This window comes from Tupaia chinensis, unplaced genomic scaffold, assembly GCF_000334495.1.
Source record: "Tupaia chinensis unplaced genomic scaffold, TupChi_1.0 Scaffold000350_1, whole genome shotgun sequence".
NCBI classification, from domain to species: domain Eukaryota; kingdom Metazoa; phylum Chordata; class Mammalia; order Scandentia; family Tupaiidae; genus Tupaia; species Tupaia belangeri.
This window is the reverse complement of record NW_006159844.1, coordinates 9,669,822-9,688,839: the sequence shown is the minus strand read 5'-3', so window position 1 is coordinate 9,688,839 and position 19,018 is coordinate 9,669,822. Positions and strand designations below refer to the sequence as shown.

The window sequence follows — 19,018 nt, the reverse complement described above, 5'->3', positions numbered from 1 at the left end:
AGGCTGACATGTGGCATGGTAGTTAAGGTGCTGGACTCCCACATGGTCAACCATAGTTCGAGTCCTGGATCTGACAACTTGCTTTCTTACTTTTTCTCTCTCTCTTGTCAAATTAAATAATAATAATAAATAAAATAAAATAAAAATAATTCTAAAAAAAAAAAAAAAACTCCTGTTCGGCATATGTGTGTGTGCACCCAAATTCCCGAGAGGAGAATGGAGGAGAAGAGAATGGGCATGGCAATCTCCCCTGGAGGGTGATTTTTCACTTTCTCTCTTTCTGCCTCTCTCTGTCCCTCTGGCGACCACATGCGCCATATATCAAAAATCTCTCTTAAAAAAATAATTAGACATAGTGACTGCACAACATAGTGAACACACAAAAACTACAGAAATGTATACTTTTTTTTTTTTTTGAGAAGTTTTTGCTATATGGTTCGTGCGCTCACCAGAGAGACAGAAAGTGACAAATCATCCCCCGGGGGGATGGCCATGCTGCAATCCCTTCTCCTTTCTCCTCTCAGGATCTTGGGCACGTATGCACACGCGCCCGGCGTGAGTTTAAGCCACCGAGTCTGGGACTTGAACCGCAGTCGGCTACATGGGAGTTCAGCGACATAGCCATTACGCTAACTGCTGGTCCCAGAAATGTATACTTAAAAGAGTAAATTTTATGTTATGTGAATTATATCTCAATTTCTTAACAAGTTTTTTTTTTTTAAAAGGTAGCCCTAATGAATGAATGTTCCTAGGCACTAACACCATCAACTCTTGACATCACAAAATGACAACCAATTGCTATGTGCCTTCTAGTGGAAGACCTTAGTACCACCTATAAAGTAGTCTTTCCCTCTGCACCCTCCCTCTCCCAACAAAAGGAGAAAGTAAGTCAATTCTCATCAGGCCCCTCAGCCGAAACTGTAAGGAAAACAAGGAGGACAATGGAATGTGTTAAACTTCACCACTGGGGAGCACTTAGCTAAGCTAGACTCTGAGAGCCTTTATAAGATCAATGACATGATCTTCAAACAGAAATGGCAAGGAAAAGAAAAGAAAGATGGAGAGGGTCCCAAGTGTTATTTGAATCTTGATTCAAACAACCTGTCCAAAGATAACATAAAACTGAAGTATGAAAGTTGTACATTTATAATATTAAAGAATTGCTAAGGTGTCTTAATCTAGTATACAACTATAATAATATTGCAGCAGTCTTTCAAAGCCTTTATGTTTTAGATATATACTAAAATATTTATTGACTGGGATTTGCTTTGGAATTATTTGGGATGGGGAAGGAGTACAGGTAAGATTCGTCATGAGTTAATACTATTTAAGATGAGTTTGTGAGAAGTGAAGATACGTATTATTTCTGTATTATGTTTGATACTCTCCATAATAAAAAATTAAAGCAAGATTATACAAAATATAATCATACTTATAATACGAATAATGAACTGTGACGAGAGGGCAGCAAGTGAAAAGAAAGTACTGAGAGATTACCCCCAGAGAATTCAGGCAAAAGAAGCATCCTGAACTAAAAGAGAGGTAGTGGAGAAATGAAAAGCATGGATTAAATAGGGGTTATTCTGGAGCCAGCAGGTGGTGTGGTGGCTAAGACACTGGACTCCCACATGGCAGACCATTGTTCCAGTCCCAGACTCAGTGGCTTGCTTTCTCACTGTCTCTGTCTCTATCTGGTGAGCAACACATGACCTATACCAAATTAAATAATAATAATAAATGAAATAAAATATTTCTTGGGACCAGCAGTTAGTGTAATGGCTATGTCACTGGACTCCCACGTAGTCGACCGCGGTTCGAGTCCCAGACCCGGTGGCTTAAAACTCACGCTGGGCATGTGTGCGTGCGTGCCCAAGATCCCAAGAGGAGAATGGAGGAAAAGGAATTGCGGCGTGACCATCCCCCCTGGGGGGTGATTTCTCGCTTTCTGTCTCTCTGTCTCTCTCTGTCTCTGGCAAGCGCACGCACCCTATAGTAAAAACCTCTCCAAAAAAGAAAAAAAAATTATTAAAAAATAAAAGGGGGTATTTCTTTTCTTTTTTTGGAGAGGTTTTTACTATAGGGTGCGTGCGCTTGCCAGAGACAGAGAGAGACAGAGAGACAGAAAGCGAGAAATCACCCCCCAGGGGGGATGGTCACGCCGCAATTCCTTTTCCTCCATTCTCCTCTTGGGATCTTGGGCACGCACGCACACATGCCCAGCGTGAGTTTTAAGCCACCGGGTCCAGGACTCAAACCGCAGGCGACTACGTGGGAGTCCAGCGACATAGCCATTTCGCTAACTGCTGGTCCCAAAATAGGGGTATTTCTTGTGATCAGGCTTCATGGACGCACTAGGCAAAACTTCTTATTTGTTTTTTCAAAAACTAGAAGAGGCTCCATTGTATGTTGTTCATTACAGCCCTTCATTATACATGCAAAGAGGACAACAATCTCCTCAAATTAAGAATCACTGAACTGAAGTTTGCAGGTGGCATGGTGGTTGAGGCATTGGAGTCCCACCTGGCCAACCATGGTTCATGTCCCAGACTTGGTGGCTTGTTTCATCTCTTCACTCTCTGTGTCTCTCTCTAGTCAAATTAAAAAAGCATAAAGATAATGAATAAAATTAAATACTTTTTTTTTAAATTAGAATATATTTTAGGGTGGGGAGGCTATACATATAATATGGCCCCTTGAATCACCAGTCCAGTTTATACTCCTTCAACAAAATCCATCTGTTTCAGAATGCCTGCTAAGGGTGTTGCTTTTAACTGGAATTTTTTTTGTATGACTGGGTATTCCCCATATTTCAGACTCAAAGTATACTCTTAGGGGTTTTATGAGAATTAAATGAGCTAAGATACATATGGAAGAATTATAAATAATGTCAGGCCAGCTCGTGGCCTACTGGTGAAGGCACTTAGATCCCACATGGTGACCAGGCGGTTCGAGTTCTGGACCTGTAGCTTGAGAAACATGCAGAATGTGTACATGCGTGTGCCCAAAACCTCAAAAGGAGGAGAAATGGAGAAGGGTGGTGCTTTTCCACTTTCCCTCTGCGCTTTCTTTCTCCAAGCAAGTGCATGTGGCGCCCTCTAGCAAATTTAATAGTTAATGATAATAATTTAAAATAATATTAAATAATAGGGACCAGCAGTTAGTGTAATGGCTATGTCGCTGGACTCCCATGTAGTGGACTGTGGTTCAAGCCCCAGACTTGGTGGCTTAAACTCACGGTGGGCCCCATGTGCGTGCGTGCTCAAGATCCCGAGAGGAGAAGGGACTGCGGCATGGCCATCCCCTCTGGGGGGTGATTTCTCGCTTTCTATCTCTCTGTCTCTCTCTGTCTGTCTGGCGAGCGCACGCGCCCTATAGCAAAAACCTCTCCAAAAAAATAATAATAAATAATATTAAATAATAGTGTTTAGCACACAGAAAGTATTAGCTACTATCTGAAAGTCTATTATATACAAGTAACCCATCACTGGTCTCCCAGCATCCTCTCAATTTGTCAACCATAACATTCCATTATTTCTTTTTAAAAAATATTATTTTATTTATAATTCTCCAATGTACATAGGGAACACGCGCACACCAGAGAAGAGACAGAGAGAAAGAGAGAGAACAAAAGAGAAAAATCAAGCCACCAGGATTAGGACTAGAACTGAGGTTGCCCAGGTGGGAGTCCAGCACCCTAACTACTACAACACCTGCTGGCCACATCATTCTATTATTTCTGAAGTGTAAGATTCATGAGGGCAAGGCCTTTGTTTCAAATACTACATTCCCACTCTTTCTTTAACACAAAGTATCAATAGCATTCAAATATATTCACTGAATAAGTAACTGTTACACTCAATACATTCACTATATAAGTAATTATATTACAATCAACAAAACTCAGTAACTGAACAAATATGGGAAAAATCCACTGGCCTCTTCAGCATCTAGCGATTGGAACAATGTGGCAACTATGACAGAAAATAAAGGAGAAAGGAAATTTGGGGTGTTTGTGAGAGGGGGGAGGGTAGGCATTTAAGATTAGCTGAATGGATTTACTTAATGTGAGGTAGGAAAGTTAAAGAAGTTAGAAAGGGGGCCAGCAGATGATGTAATGGTTATGTCCCTGGACTCCCACCTAGGTGACACCTGACCCAGTGGCTTAAAACTCACAACCGGCACCTTTCCAAGGAGAATGCGTGACCATCTCCCCTCGGGGGTGACTTCTTGCTTTCTGGCTCTCTGGCTAACACACATGCCCTATAGCAAAAATCTCAAAAAGAAAAAAAAAAACCAAGTTAGATGTCTGGACATCTATGACAGAAGCCAAAAATGTCAAAGAGGTTAAGAATACGGCTTCTGGGCCAGCTAGTCCTGACATGGTGATGGATCCCACATGGCCAACTGTGCATTTAGAGTCCTGGTACTGGTGGTGCATTTGCAAGCATGCCCAAAATCCAGAGAGGATGACAGAGAAGAGATGTTGGAGTGGCCATCCCCACTGGGTGGTGCTTCCCCACTACCACACACACACACACACAAAAAAAAGTTTTCCACAAAGAATTCAAGAGAAAGGGGAGAAGAGAACAAAAAGGCACACTGTAAAGGTGTGTTCATTTAAGTAGAGAATAAAGAGAATTCTAGATCAGTATTCTCTAAATTTTTGTTTTCACAGACTTCAAAAAGAGAGGGAGACGAAGACAGGTCATGGCTTCAACCTGGCTTTGTAATTCCAACAAAAACAAACACACAAAAACACCTTAACTTTATTACCACCCTCACCTGAAATAGAAAACTGCCTAACACTTTATTTTTTTGCTAAAGGGCCTGTGCACTCACTGAGAGAGAGAGACAGTGAGAGGGAAAGTGAAAAATCACCCCCATGGGGATGGCCAGCTACAATTTCTTCTCCTTCAGTCTTCTCTTGGGATTTAGGCATGCACACGAATGTGCCCAGTGTGATTTTCAACCTACCATGTCTGCGACTAGGACTCAAACCACACAGGCTATGTAGGATCCCAGCTGCCTTAATCTCCATACTACCCGCTGGCCCAGAATATAAACTCTTAGACTACCTTTTCTATGTATTAACTATGTCATATTCTTATAGTTGGCAAACAACCATCTTCCATATACCAGAAGTACATTTATTGCATACAAACTGCAGAGAAAAATACAAGGAAATATTTGCAACATACATAAATAAACTAGTCCTGGCAATCACAGAGGCTCAAAAAAACTTGGTTGAAATGTATTCAAGTGGTGTGTGACACATAATGCTAGACAAAGAATTACAAGTCAGGGGGCCAGTAGGTGGTGATGTAGTAAAGGACACCAAACTCCCACAAGGCTGACTGCAGTTTGAGTCCCAGATCTGGCAGCTTGCTTTCTCACTTCCCCTCTTTTTTTCTCTGATCAAATTAGCATAGTAATAATAATGATAATAAAGTTAAATAATTATTTTTAAAAAAAGAATTACAGGGAACCAGCAGTTAGCGTAATGGCTATGTCACTGGACTCCCGCGTAGTCGACCGCGGTTCGCATCCTGGACCCGGTGGCTTAAAACTCACGCCGGGCGCATGTGCATGCGTGCCCAAGATCCCAAGAGGAGAATGGAGGAAAAGGGATTGCGGCGTGACCATATCCCTGGGGGGTGATTTCTCGCTTTCTGTCTCTATGTCTCTCTCCGTCGGGCGTGCGTACGTGCCCTGTAGCAAAAACCTCTCAAAAAAAAACAAAAAAAAAAACAAAAAAAGAATTACAAGTCAGCTTCCATTTCTATTAAAAAAAAAAAAAAAGCTAAGATAGTACAACAGAGGAGTTACAAGAAGATTAATAAGACCACAGGCTTTGAAATCAGACCTGGGTTCAAATCTCAACTACACTACTGAATGACCTTGGGAAAATTATTTAACCTATCTAAATCTGTTTCCTCATCTGCAAAATAGGAATGCCCATCTTACTAGGTTATAGTGATGACTGGTGGCAGTTGTAATTTTTAAATAATACTTAGAATAACTGAAACCCCATGGACAGCCTATTTTATCAAGCCCTTAACAGAATCAATCAACATCCCTGGAGGTTAAGACAGAGGCCTGCATATTTTTAAAAGTTCCAGGAAGTGATCCTGACTAGAACTCCTGTTTAGAAACTACTGTCCTAGATCTTTACTGACAATGCTTACTTGAGTTCACAGTAAGAAAGTACCACAAAGATAAGTTTTAAGACATGATCCACATTTATAAGACAAGTCTTTACCCTTAATTCTTTTTACAAACAAAAGAATCATACTGCAAGTTCCTTTTGTAGTATTTTTTCCAAAGCCAGGGGAAAAAATAATTCCATATTAATCATTTACATAAAAATCAGGTATATCTTGGGATCAAGTGGTGTAGTGGTTGACGTGCTGGACTCCTACAGGGCCAACCTTGGTTGGAAGTCCTGGACCAGGTGGTGCCTTGAAAATCACGCCAGGGGGACCAGCAGTTAGCGTAATGGATATGGTGCTGGACTCCCATGCAGTCGACTGCGGTTCGCGTCCCGGACCCGGTGGCTTAAACTCACGCCAGGCGCGTGTGCGTGCGTGCCCAAGATCCCAAGAGGAGAATGGAGAAGGGATTGCGGCGTGGCCATCCCCCCTGGGGGGTGATTTCTCGCTTTCTGTCTCTCTGTCTCTCTCTGTCTGGCGAGCGCTCACGCCCTATAGCAAACAAAAAAAAAAAAAAAGAAAGAAAAGAAAATCATGCCAGGCATATGTGTGGTGTGTGTGTGTGTGTGTGTGTGTGTGTGTGTGTGCGTGCACAGACCCAAAGTCCCAAGAAGAGAAGAGATAACAGCATCCCCATCCTCCCTGGAGGGTGATTTCACACTTTCCCTCTCACCATGGCAGCACACATGCCCTACGGCAAAAACCCTGGGGGAAAAAAAATCAGGTATAACTTAACCTTTTCTCTTGCTACTTTAAAAATAGGTACATTGACAGTGCACCAAAGGCTGTATACAATAATTACATCTAAGTTTTCTTATTCCTATGTTGTCTTTCTTAAAAAATTAGCTTAAGTTTACAGATAAAACCCACTGATGGTTCAGTAAAATCTTCCCATTTTACTCAACAAATATTAATATATTTTAAGTATACATCTCACAATCTTACTAAAGCCTAAAGATACAAAACTGCACCTCTATTAACTAACACAAGTAAAATATATACTAGCGGCTGCCAGGCAGCATGGTGGTTGGGTCGCTGGACTCCCCCATGGCTGACATGGGTTCAAGTCCCAAACCCGGCAGCTTGCTTTCTCATTTTGCCTTCCTCTCTCTGGTCAAATTAAAACATAAATAACAACAACAAGTAAAATAAAATTTAAAAACACACGTTTTAAAAAAAGAGGAAATATACTACACTAAAAAGAAAAAAAAGCACACATAAATACAACTATCCAACATTTTATTCCAAAAGAATCAGCATGAAACCATGAAAATCTCTGAAAAAAAACTAAGAGTCTAGAAACTCTGAGGGTCTTCTTCAAAACCAGCAACAAACAAAAATTTAGAAGAGCTGTTTCAAACTATTGTTGACTGCAGATCAACTGAAAGCAAGCAAACCAAAGGAATCTTCCTTAAAGGACTTTTCTGCTGCTGTAAAGGAGAGGGATGGAAGGAGAACTAGGCTTTATTATTGTATAGGTTCAATTAACTAGACACAAGTTAAGGCGTTTTTTCAGCTACTTACATTAGTGAAGCTTTTAACTTACAAATGTTAATAAAAAATGTTAAAATCCAAACTTGTGCTTAACAGTACAAAGGTTAAAAAAATAATCAGAAACCAGCTAAGTATTTTTTAGTGAGTCCAGGCCTCAACTAATTTGTCAATGATTTAAAATGAATATTTCATTAATTTCACTCTATTCATATAGAAAATTAAGTTTGCAGCAAAGTTGTCTACCAATAGAATTCTATAAATCTGAAGTATTTTAAAGCACATTACAGAGTTGCAAGAAACCCCAACTGTGACTTAAGTTTTTGAAAACTGTTTTTTGTTTAAGCCCAAAGTATATCAAAATGCAATTCTAAAACATTAATTGACTAACAGGTGTTAACTTACAATTTTATTTTTAAATCTTGAATCAAATGTGTCAACATACGTGCATTTTTACTTTTTAGACGTTTAACTTCACCACTTTGTGGATTCAAATAGTTTACTACTTCAAAATCAAACTGAGCAGATCCGTATATGTGTGAGGATATCCTTTCTAAATTAATCCAATCTTCCTCCTTTCAACAGTACATTTCCCTAACTATTCACCACAGGCATATATGACATCAAACAATACTGCTTATATCCTAAATATATAACAGTGTGAAGAACAGGTGCAACGCTATTTAGATGCATGCTTTTTTCTTCTACGCCTAAATTTGCCATGGAAATGGATTCAAAAAAAAAACAATACCAAAAAGTTAAATAATCCTTTCAAAAAAGATGTAGCAACTTTGAAAACCAAGACAGGAGCCCTGAACTACTATCTTCCAAAAGTTAGGTAATGCAGTCTATGGAAGATTCACTTTAAAAGGAAAGAGGCAAGCTCAATTAGGAAGGGTCCTAAGGGTATTTAACTTTGCTTCGGCCGGAGTTAGTAACAGGAGACAAGTACGTTTTACTTCAAGTCAAATCTTTTCTCAATTGTTTCATAAATACGGCACAATCTGGTTCGGCCTTTTGGGGATTAAAGACCGGAATGGGGGAGCAGGCGGTCTAGTGAAGAGTACGCTTAATAAGAACAAGTGTCGAAAGGTTGACAAGTCACTCATCAGGGAAGAACTACAGGGAATCCAAGTGAGGCAGCATCCCAGGAAAGAAGGTACTTAGAGTTGAGGATAGGAAACGAAAACTTCACAGGTCAGCCACCAGCCATTGTGCTACTTGGTAGCAGCCCTGGAGAGAAGCGTGGCTGTCAAGGGGCAAGTGCGTACCAAGTCGGGGGGAGGGGGCCAGACATGCCAAATCGGAAAGGAGGGGTGGTCGGAAAAAGGTGGGAAGACGCCCATCCTAATTCTTCTCCTCCAGCTCTCCTTCTCACCAGGAAAAGACTAGAGCAAACTTGGCGCCCAACAACCCCAGACCGGACTCTCCCACAGAGAGGAGCTGGGCCCCGGGCCCGGGCGTCCCGGGAAGGCCGCCTCCAGAGGAGCCCCCGCAGACGCCATACTAAAAGCCAAAATGGCTGCCCCGAGGAAGCCCGCACCGTAGCTAGTGAGGGTTGGGGAACCGGCTTCTGCGGGAAAGGGGGAGGGAGACTCTAGGAAGAGTCGTCGCCAGGACTCTCGCCCCCGAGCTGCACAGGTAGGTTCCTCTCGGCCTCCCAAGGCGCCGGCTCCGGGAGGGGAGACCCGGCCCCACCCCCCCGGCCGGGATCCCCGCCGCCGCCGTCCGGCACCCCGACCCCGGCGAGGTACCTGTAGTTCGGCCCGCTCCACCTCCCAGTGCGCCCGCTCCATCTCGAACCGAGCCCACTCGTGCTGGATGTAGTGCAGAATCCCCGGAATAGTGTACTGCTGCGGCCGGGACAGCTCCGGGCCTGTCGCGGGACCCGCTCCCTCGGAGGCCCAAGGGCCACCGCCTCCCACCGCTCCATTCCCCGTGGCCCCCAGGTCCCTGCTGCTGCCGGGGAGGGGCCGCCATCCCCGGACCGCCGCCACCGCCTCCGGCAAGCTCGTCCATTGTGTGTGGGGCCCCGACCGGGGCGCAGGGCGAGACGCCGACAGCTGGGGGAAGGGCCAGGGAGGGTGGCCCAGCGCTGGCGGCGGGGCAGAGGCCGGCCAGGAGAGGGACGGGGAGGGGGTCGTCTCTGTGTGCCTGCCGTGGGTCAGAGGGGGGGGCTGCCGGCCGCCGCCATTACCGTCCCTCCTCCATCTGCCCGTCTCACTGACTCTCACTTTAGGGAAGGGGGGGCGCGACGGGAGGGGAGAGTGGGCCGGGTTGGGAAGGGGGTAGACGTAGGGCCGTCGCTGCCGCACGGCGTGCTGGGTAGAGAACGCCGCTGCCGCCGCACGCCTGATAGCCAAATAGAGTCCGGCCTCTCCGTGCGCAGGCGCACTGCCGACGCAGTCAGTGTCGCCGTTGGGGCGGGGACGGGGCTGGGCGCTCCCTCTGGCCGGCTCCCGGTGTCTGGCGGCGGTTTCCCGGCACTGGTCTTCTGACTGCAAATCAGAGTCAGCCTCTGACTTGCAGGTTATCGCTGTCCTTCGCGACGACAGTCCCCAGGTGCCATTTCCCACCCGAGAGTGTCAGCTCGGTGCCTGCCTGCGAAGCTGGGTTTTAACCTGGCTGGTGGCTCTAGCCGGCTGCTCCAGGTCCTGGATTCCTGACGTTTCTTTTGCATTCCTTGCGTGTTTCAGGCAGTCCCAAAGGGTCGGGCGTCCTTCCTTCCTGCTACTCGCTCTAGATTTGGTTTTTCAGCACCAGTCAGTCCCGGGATTTGGGGGACGTTCTCTTGGCAGAGAGCCTGGACCTTCTGGACGTGGTGACTGATTCTAGGAGTCCGTCTTGAACCTGAGCTTTGGTCCCACTTCTGTACGCCGGGTCGCCTGTCATAACTTGTTCCACTTTACCTCTCCTATTCTGGGTTGAGGCGGGGGTGTTAGCAGAGGAGCAAGAGCAAGTGTTTTCATTATTTTTTCGTGAGATCTTTACATCTTAACCATGGTGGGTAGAGAGGAAAAGATAGCATGGAAGGAGAGTGGTTGAAATAACGTGACATTTTATAAGTGAATGAGCTCTCATATTGTGAATGACAGGATATTTGGATCACAATAGAAAATAGAAGTATTGTGGGTACAAGTCTAAAACCTAAATAAATGACTGAACATGTTTTTCCTGAGTTATTTTATGTCATTTGGAAAAATAAACATAAGAGACAAGGTTAAGCTTATTTTTTGTTGTTGTTAGTGTGTCCATATTATTATTTTTAGAGTTTGATTCTGCTGGATGATTCAAAAGAGGAGGAACATGCACTTGTATTTCCTCTGGTGCCTTAAACTCAAGGAAAAATTGAATTTATAGTTCCTTTTTCTTCCCCATAATCCTCAAAAAAAAAAAAAAAAAAAAGAAAAAGAAAAGAAAACTATTTCACTTACATTACCTATCATTTAGTGGCACTATATCCACAGGGATCTAGTACCTTTTACTATGCCCCTACATCCCATTGCCTTTCTCAGTACAATAACATCTTATCTACCCCTTTGTCTTCATTCATGCCTTCGCTTAAGCCCTACCACCTGTATTCTTCTCTCACTTCCCACTATAACTCGCCTGAGTGATCTTCCTAAAAGGCACATCTAATGCTGTTATTTCTCTGCTTAAAAGATTTTTAGTTAGAACTAGCAGATGGAGGAGCCGTTATGTCACTGGACTCCCACTTAGTCCACGGCCTTTCAGTTATGTGACCTTGCGGCTTAAAACTCAAACTGCGTCTGTCTCTGTCTGGCGAGCACACACGCCCTATAGCAAAAACCTCTAAAAAAAAACAAAAACAAAAAAAACCCTCAAACTGTGTGTAGGTGGGTTCCCAAAATCCCTAGTAGGAAAGAATAGAGGAGAGGGATTGTGGTGCAGATATTCCCCTTGAGGGGTGATTTCTCATTTTCTGTCTCTGTATCCAGCTACCACACATGCCCTATAGCAAAAAATCTCTCTTAAAAAATATTTTTAATTATCTCTAAATGTATTAGACTAAAGCCCAAACTTATACTTACCTGGCCAGGGAGGAACTGTGGCTTTCCTAGGGTGAGGCTCATCCATTGCACTCAGATGTGCTGACGCTTCCGATTTCCCCAAATGCAGGAAACTCAACTGCATAATTTTTGGTAGGGGGGGACTGTGTTTGTTCCAGCTTTCTCCTGGTATTTATTAAGAAAGAAAGGGGGGAAAAAAGAATAAGGCCCAAATTTTAGCATAGGTAAAGATCCTTCAAATTCTAGAACCCTCCCATCACCTAATCTACAGTCATACTATCATGCCACCTGTTCTTTTTTTATTTTTATTTTTTTCCCGAGGGTGCATGCCACTATCAGGAGAGAGACAGAGGAAAAGTAAGAAATCATCCCCCAAGAGAGATGGCCCCCAACACCACCACCACCCCTCAATCCCTTCTCCTCCATTCTCGTCTTTGGATTTTTGGCACATGCACAAGCCTGGAGTGATTTTCAAGCCGCCAGGTCTGGGACTCTTAACAGAGCCTGGCCATGTGGGAGTCCGGCATGTTAACCATACTACCTTCTTTTCAGCCCATCTGTACTGCTTTTGTTTTCTCAAATGTATAATCCTCTTTCTTCCTATGGTAATTTAGCACATGCTATATACTGGGTCATCGGGAAAGTCATGACACATTTTTGCATAGAAAAACATGTCATGACGTCCCTGACAACCTAATATGTTGCTTTTCCCTTCTTCCTTCAAACTCAGCTCAAGCATTACTTTCTCCAAGAAGTTTTCCAGATCCCTGGCTTATCTAGTGCCCCTATTCTAGGCTAGTAGCATCCCATGCTTATCTCCTTAATACTTATTACACTATTATTTAAATCATTTATGTATGGGCAGTCAAGAACACCAATATTTTCCCTTCTTTGGGGATAATGTGTTATGGACCTGTGCTGTGTCCACGACTCCTGAAGACACTGCAGCAAGCTTCTAAAATCTTGTCTCTGTAGATGAGCTCTCCGAAGCCACATCACCACCTATAACTCATCCAACTGGAACTCCCTCCCTAACCTGCAGCTGAGTCATTTCCTGTCTTCTGTCTCACCTTTGAAACTTTCTAATTGTTCTGTGTTGTCACAAATCCTGTTCTTCCACTACTACTCCATGTCCATAGAGTCTCCCAGTTTCAGGCTACTGCTGGTGGTCTTTAAGAGTGCCTATTTAGGGGCCAGCAGGTGGTGTGGTGGTTGGGGGAGCTGGAGTCCCACACAATTTGAGTCTCAGACTTGACAACTTGCTTTCTCACTTTCCCTTTCTTGCTCTCTCTGTGAGTGTATATGTCTCTCTCTCACTCTTAAAATAAATCAATAAAGTTTAATAAAATAATTATTTTTTAAAAAAGAGTGCCTATTTATTATATCTTTGATTAGTATAAAATTTTAGGGTTGTTTTTTTTTCCCCATTAGCTAATCTTTGACACCTGTATGCTTATTCTATTTTTGACCAGATGGACTCCTCACACTTATATGTATATGTCATGTCAGCAAAGTTATGTTAAGGAATTCCAGGGGGTTCTTTTTTGGGGGGGGGTTAAATAATTATTTTATTTAACTTTTTTTTTGGGGGGGGGTTTAAATAATTATTTTATTTAACTTTATTTATTTTAATTTGACCAGAGAGGGACAGAGAGAGTGAGAAAGCAAACTGCCAGGTCCAGGACTTGATCCACTGTTGGCCATGTGGGAGTCCAGCACCTTTAACCACCATGCCACTTGCTGGCCCTTTTTTTTTAAGAGAAATTTTTGCTTTAGGGCACAGATGCTTGTGTAGAGACAGAGAGACAGAAAGCGAGAAATCATCCTCCAGGGTGCATGGTCATGCTGCAGTCCCTTCTCCTCCATTCTCCTCTCAGGATTTTGGACACACATGCACATGCGCCTGACATGAGTTCCAAGTCGCCAGGTCTAGAACTCCAACCACAGCCAACTATGTGGGATTCCAGCAACATAACCATTACACCATCTGCTGGTACCAGGAATTCCAGGTTTTAAAATAAGTCAGGAATAGATGCCTTCTTATTAATTATTCCAATACCGATGCATGAAAATTTTTGTCCCTGCCTGTGAGAACTGTTATATAGTTTCCTTTCTGTAATTATGTACCTGAAGGATAGCTTTCTAGATTGCTGATGATGTACCTGAAATCCTTCTACCAAAGGCTCACAATAGCTCACAAATGCTAATCTAGTCTTTTTGGCATCATCTGGAAAAGTTGTGACAAGTATTCTTATCTCTCTGGGTGAAATGAAAGCTGAGATAAAAGCTTTGTCACTTCGGTGAGTACTAAGAGTAGGAAGTGGTTCCCAGTCTTACATCAGTGAGTGTGTATATCTAGAAACAAGAAATAAAGTCTCCCTTCACTATTCTGCCTCCTACTGACCTATCAATGGGCTTAGTATTTCTGTTTTTGGTTCCCAACTCATTTGCATATTTGAAATTATTTGTAGGTAGTTCCAGGATGATTCAGTCACTCAGAGAAATGATATAAAAAGCCACATATTAGAATCCAAACAAAGGTCTTTGAGAAAATCTTCAAAATCCAAAGGAGTGGGGTTGGCAGGTGGTGTGGGGGTTAAGGTTGCTGGATTCCCACATGGCCCACTGTAGTTTGAGTCCTGAACCTGCTGCCTTGCTTTCTCACTTTTCCTCTCTTTCTCTCTCACTCTATCCCTCTCTAGTCAAATTAAATAAATGCATACATACATACATACATACATAAAGCTAAATTAAAATAAAAATCCAAAGAAGCAAGCTGTATCATGCATTTTGAATAGAAAAGGAGGAAACAGCTTTGACCTGTACCAAAGTTTAAACTGCCAAATAAGATCAGATATCCACTTCTCATTAAAGTAATTGATCGTGGCTAATAGAACTGTAGAAATACATGCAGAGTGCTTGAGCCATTTAGATAGTATATTATATGGAAAAAGGATCTTCACAGCTTATAGAAAGATAGCAAAACCTTTAGTAAACTCAGCATGCTATATAAAATTCTAGTCCAGTTCATTGTGCAACTGTCTCCTGGGTAATATGAATCAAAAAAGTAGGCTGTGATAATAATTGTATAAGAGCTAACTCACAGAGATGTCAAATTGAAAAGAAAAGAAAAAAAAAATAGATCACCTGGAGCCAAGTACCTACCGGGCATTGGCTAAGAATGAACAATCAGGTCTGTAAACATGAGCGCAAAATGACTGGAAAATTTGACTGAATAGGAAATTGCCAAAACTTTCCTAGATAATAATTTACCATGCTTGGAAATGTGGTTGGAGCCACAGGGGAGAATGTTCAAAAGAATGATACTACACACAGACACTTGGCCTGGAAATTCTATGCTAAAGACAGTGTTCTCTTTGGAGAATGTTTTAAATTGGCATAAGTTCATAAAAGCATATTTTTGTAACACCATATTTTTAAATGATAACCTTTAGTTTATCTTTCTAAAGGTACATGACAATTACTCCACAAGAAAAAAAAGACTGAAGAATTATTTAGAGGCATTTAAAAATATTGGGTTGTTGGAAAATTTATGACAGGGCCAGCAGGTGGCATGGTGGTAAAAGGCGTTAAATTCCCACATGGCAAACCATGGTTTGAGTCCCAGACCTGGTGGCTTGCTTTCTCACTCTCCCCCTCACTCCCTGTCTTTCTCTGGTAGAACTGAAAAAAATAATAGCAAATGGAACTAAATAAATATTTTTTTTTTAAAGTGAAAGTCATGGCACATTTTTGCATAGAAAAATACGTCATAACTTTTCTGATAACCCAATAATTCCTATCACCCTTTGCTTTCATTTTGTAGGTTTTAGCATAGCAATTGAATCTTTTAATTGTGTTGTACAACTAAGACAGTGAAAGAAAATATCTATAAGCAACATCTTCATCGAAAACCAGGGTGGGGAGTGTCCTCTGGAACTCTAGAACTTTCTTTTTCTTCAGCTATGACAGAAAAGATTATTTATTGTACACATATTACACTCGGCCACAAGTAACAACGCTAGTTCCAGAATGTCACAGGTCCAGGGAAAAGGACCACAGGGGCTATTTTGTTAGGAGCAATGTGGTCTCTCAGAGGTCTTTGCGATTTGCTGGCCGTGGAAGTTCTAGATCCAGAGGCAGAGTCGACAGTATCTCCTAGTCCAACTAGTACCCGCGCCCTGAGCCTCCAATATTCCTTTTCCGCTGCGGTGGCCTCCGTAGGTGCACAAGCTGTTTACTTGGACCTCTGCCTCACCTTTCTTCTTTTACACTTCAGCCTGCGCATTCGCTTCTTGCTCCACTTGGCTCTCATGGCGCAGAGGTGTCCGAGAAAATGGCGCTAAGGCCAAGAGAGCTAGAACTTTAATGGGTGGGGACAAACTAAGGTAGCATTAAGAACTTAAGGTAGAAGGTGGAGGATGTGAGTTTTGAAAGTGGGGTGTGTGTGAGAGAGAGAGAGAAGGCATGTGCTGGCAGGAGAGAAATTTAGAAAAAGAGGACTTTTTTTAAGAATTATTTTAACTTTATTTATTTACTTACTTATTTTAATTTGACCAGAGAGGCACAGAGCGAGAGAGAGACAGAAAGTGAGAAAGTAACTTGCTAGGTCTGGGACTCAAACCTCAGTCAGCCATGTGGGAATCCAGTACCCTTAACCACCACACCAACTGCTGGCCCTGAAAAAGAGGACTTTTAAGAGTCAAAAAGCACCAAGGACCTCAAAACTCAAGCCATCACCCCAAAAAACTTTTTATTTAGAGACATTTCAGTCATGCAAAAACAAAAACAGTTTAATGAACTCTCATTGTCAATAATTATAAGAATTTTGCCATTTTAATTTCATGTACTCTATTTTTCTTCTGTGTGAGAACTAAAGTAATCCCCGACCTTATTTCATTGTTACATCCTTCTCTAAGCATCTTTAACAGATTAGATGCCGTTTTCTTTTCTAATATATCATGCAAGTTCCATTATCACACCTATAAAATTATGGTAATCCCTTTATCCAGTCCAACCTCCCCCCAGTCCATATTTTATTTCCCTTGATTATCTAAAAAAAAAGTTTTGTTTGTTTGTTTAGTTTTTATTATAGGGCACTTGAGCTCACCAGAGAGTAAGAGAGAGGGAAAGGGAGAAATCACCCCCTTCACCCCAGGAGATGGCCATGCTTCTCCTCTCAGGACTTTGGGTGCTCAGTGTGATTTTCAAATTGCTGAGTCCAGGACTTGAATTGCACAGTCGACCATGTGGGATCCAGCGGCCCTAACCACCACACCACTGGATGGACTCTCTTTTATTTTTCTTCTTAAAGCCAAATTCGAAGTTTTCTACTCTAACATAAAGTTATATATTATAGGCCGTTATTGAAATATTTTTATTTCACACTGTTAAAATAATTGTGTCTTTTTTACTACTCAAAGATTATGAGATATAGATGGGTGTGAATTTAAGTATGACTATCCTCTGGGCAATAGTTGGGCCGGCTCTTATTTGACTACTTTAATCTCCTGTTTACATTTTCAGCTGGAGCTGTAACACGTTGCTAACAGGAGCTGTAACACGTTGCTACACTTTATTGTGAAATTCAAAATAGCAAAAAGTGTTTCTGGGCAAAGGGCAGTCAAGCGGCCCTCTGAAAGGCTCTGTGTTCTTCCCTGACATCTGATCTGAACAAGAATGGTACCAACCTTGCCTTGGACAGCATTTGCTTCATGTGTTTTATTTATTGGAAATAAAAAGGGAGATTATTAGCTTAGCTCTTTAAAAGAGCAAATGAGACATAAGAATTTGGGGGAAGTATTAGATCTAATCACAAATGTTAAATACCGAATGTAGTAGTTTGAGATTCATTGTCCTATATTTTCTGATCTAGGACATTATCTGATTGGGCTGCTTAGGTATTTTAGGCTTCATGTGGAAATCAATTAAAGGGAATAATTGATTAGAGTTGTACCTTTTGCGACAGGCTCTAGGGTAAACATTGAAACTGCCAAGAGCATACATGTTAACCGGTAAAAGTTTTTGTGCAGAGGGTACAATGGGCCAGAGCTAGATTTACACTCATGGTGGAGGGTGAAATTGTTATCCGTGGTCTGTTTGAATCACTGAATGAATTACATTCTAATCTTGAAGCCAGTCCAAAGGTAACGGGCATTGGGTGAGAGCACAGATTCTGAATCCCGACCAACTAAAAATGCCTTCCTCCACCATTTCACTCAGTGAAATTTGTAATCAAGTTTTCACATCAGCAAAGTAGAGGTAAAAACAGTCTCAAATTCACAGAACTGTTAGGAAGGTGAAATGAAGGTAGGTAAAGTTTTTCAGAAACCACTTGGTACCTAGTAAGGACCGTGTGAGTGTTGTCTTTTGTTATTCTTTATTCCGGAGTTGGCGAGTTGGGTCATATTAGCACGATATATTACAAGGATGACTACTGCCTTTCCAGTTATCCCACTGGAGTTCATTCACCACCACCATCAAGCACTGGGAGCATTAATTGCTCATCTGAGTTAAAGTTAGTTTTGACCATGTCACTGACAAAAATCGTGTTTAGTAAGTAAACTGATTCCTAAATTCAAGTTTAATATAGTCATTTTTGTGTTTCATGGCTTCTTTTAGAGCTAGAACTTGCAAAAATAATTTGATATTGAAGCCATAATATTTTTTTCTTATGATAGAATATGGGAAGCCTGAGTTCTGTTTTAGATCCAATCTAAAGTCTGACATTGTGGAAAGAGAGAGAAAACCTTCAACATGGTCTCAACATACTGCAACTCCCTACCTCCAATCCTCCAGCTTCTGCGGACCTCATGTGCTTGTGCACATAACCCAGTTATCAGTCCATCCCAGGGATCCAAACCTTCAGTTGACCATGTGGCTTCTAGCACTGCAGACCTTTGGCAGGGACTGCTCCACTAGACTGGACTAAAGAGACATAATTTCTTTTTTTTTTTTTTAAAGAGAGGTTTTTGCTATAGGGTAGGTTTGCTTGCCGGAAAGACAGAGACAGAGAGACAGAAGTGAGAAATCACCCCCCAGGGGGGATGGCCACACCACAATCCCTTCTCCTTCTCTCTTCTCGGGATTTTGGGGACACATGCACATGCGCCCAGCGTGAGTTAAGCCACTGGGTCCAGGGCTTAAACCTTGGTCAACTATGTGTGAGTCCAGTGACATAACCGTTACGCCATCTGCTGGTCCCCCAAGCCATAATTTCTTTCTTTTCTTTTCTTTTTTTTTTTTTTTTTTTTTGAAAGGTTTTCGCTTTTGGGGCGCGGCGATTCC

General features: G+C 42.3%; 2 protein-coding genes and 1 pseudogene across 12 annotated transcripts in view; 2 read left to right on the top strand and 1 right to left on the bottom strand.

Annotated features, from left to right (window-relative positions):
* The window catches only part of STRN3 (striatin 3), a gene marked incomplete at its 5' end in the record, with an annotated part of 117,458 nt that extends 107,820 nt beyond the window's left edge, over window positions 1–9,638 (bottom strand). For all 4 annotated transcript variants that reach the window (XM_006172142.3, XM_014589301.2, XM_014589302.2 and 1 more), the window contains 1 exon segment: window positions 9,455–9,638. In XM_006172142.3, coding sequence (XP_006172204.2) covers window positions 9,455–9,638 — 184 coding nt within the window.
* The window catches only part of AP4S1 (adaptor related protein complex 4 subunit sigma 1), a 40,327-nt gene continuing 30,069 nt past the window's right edge, over window positions 8,761–19,018 (top strand). For 2 of the 8 annotated variants that reach the window (XM_006152398.3, XM_014589309.2), the window contains exon 1: window positions 8,990–9,341. The gene's annotated coding sequence lies outside the window, so the exon portion shown is untranslated. Of the gene's footprint in view, window positions 8,860–8,989; window positions 9,342–19,018 lie in introns of those variants that run through there. The other 6 variants (XM_014589306.2, XM_014589305.2, XM_006152395.3 and 3 more) reach the window with 5 other exon arrangements.
* Window positions 11,745–11,895, top strand: LOC114008499 (uncharacterized; annotated as a pseudogene).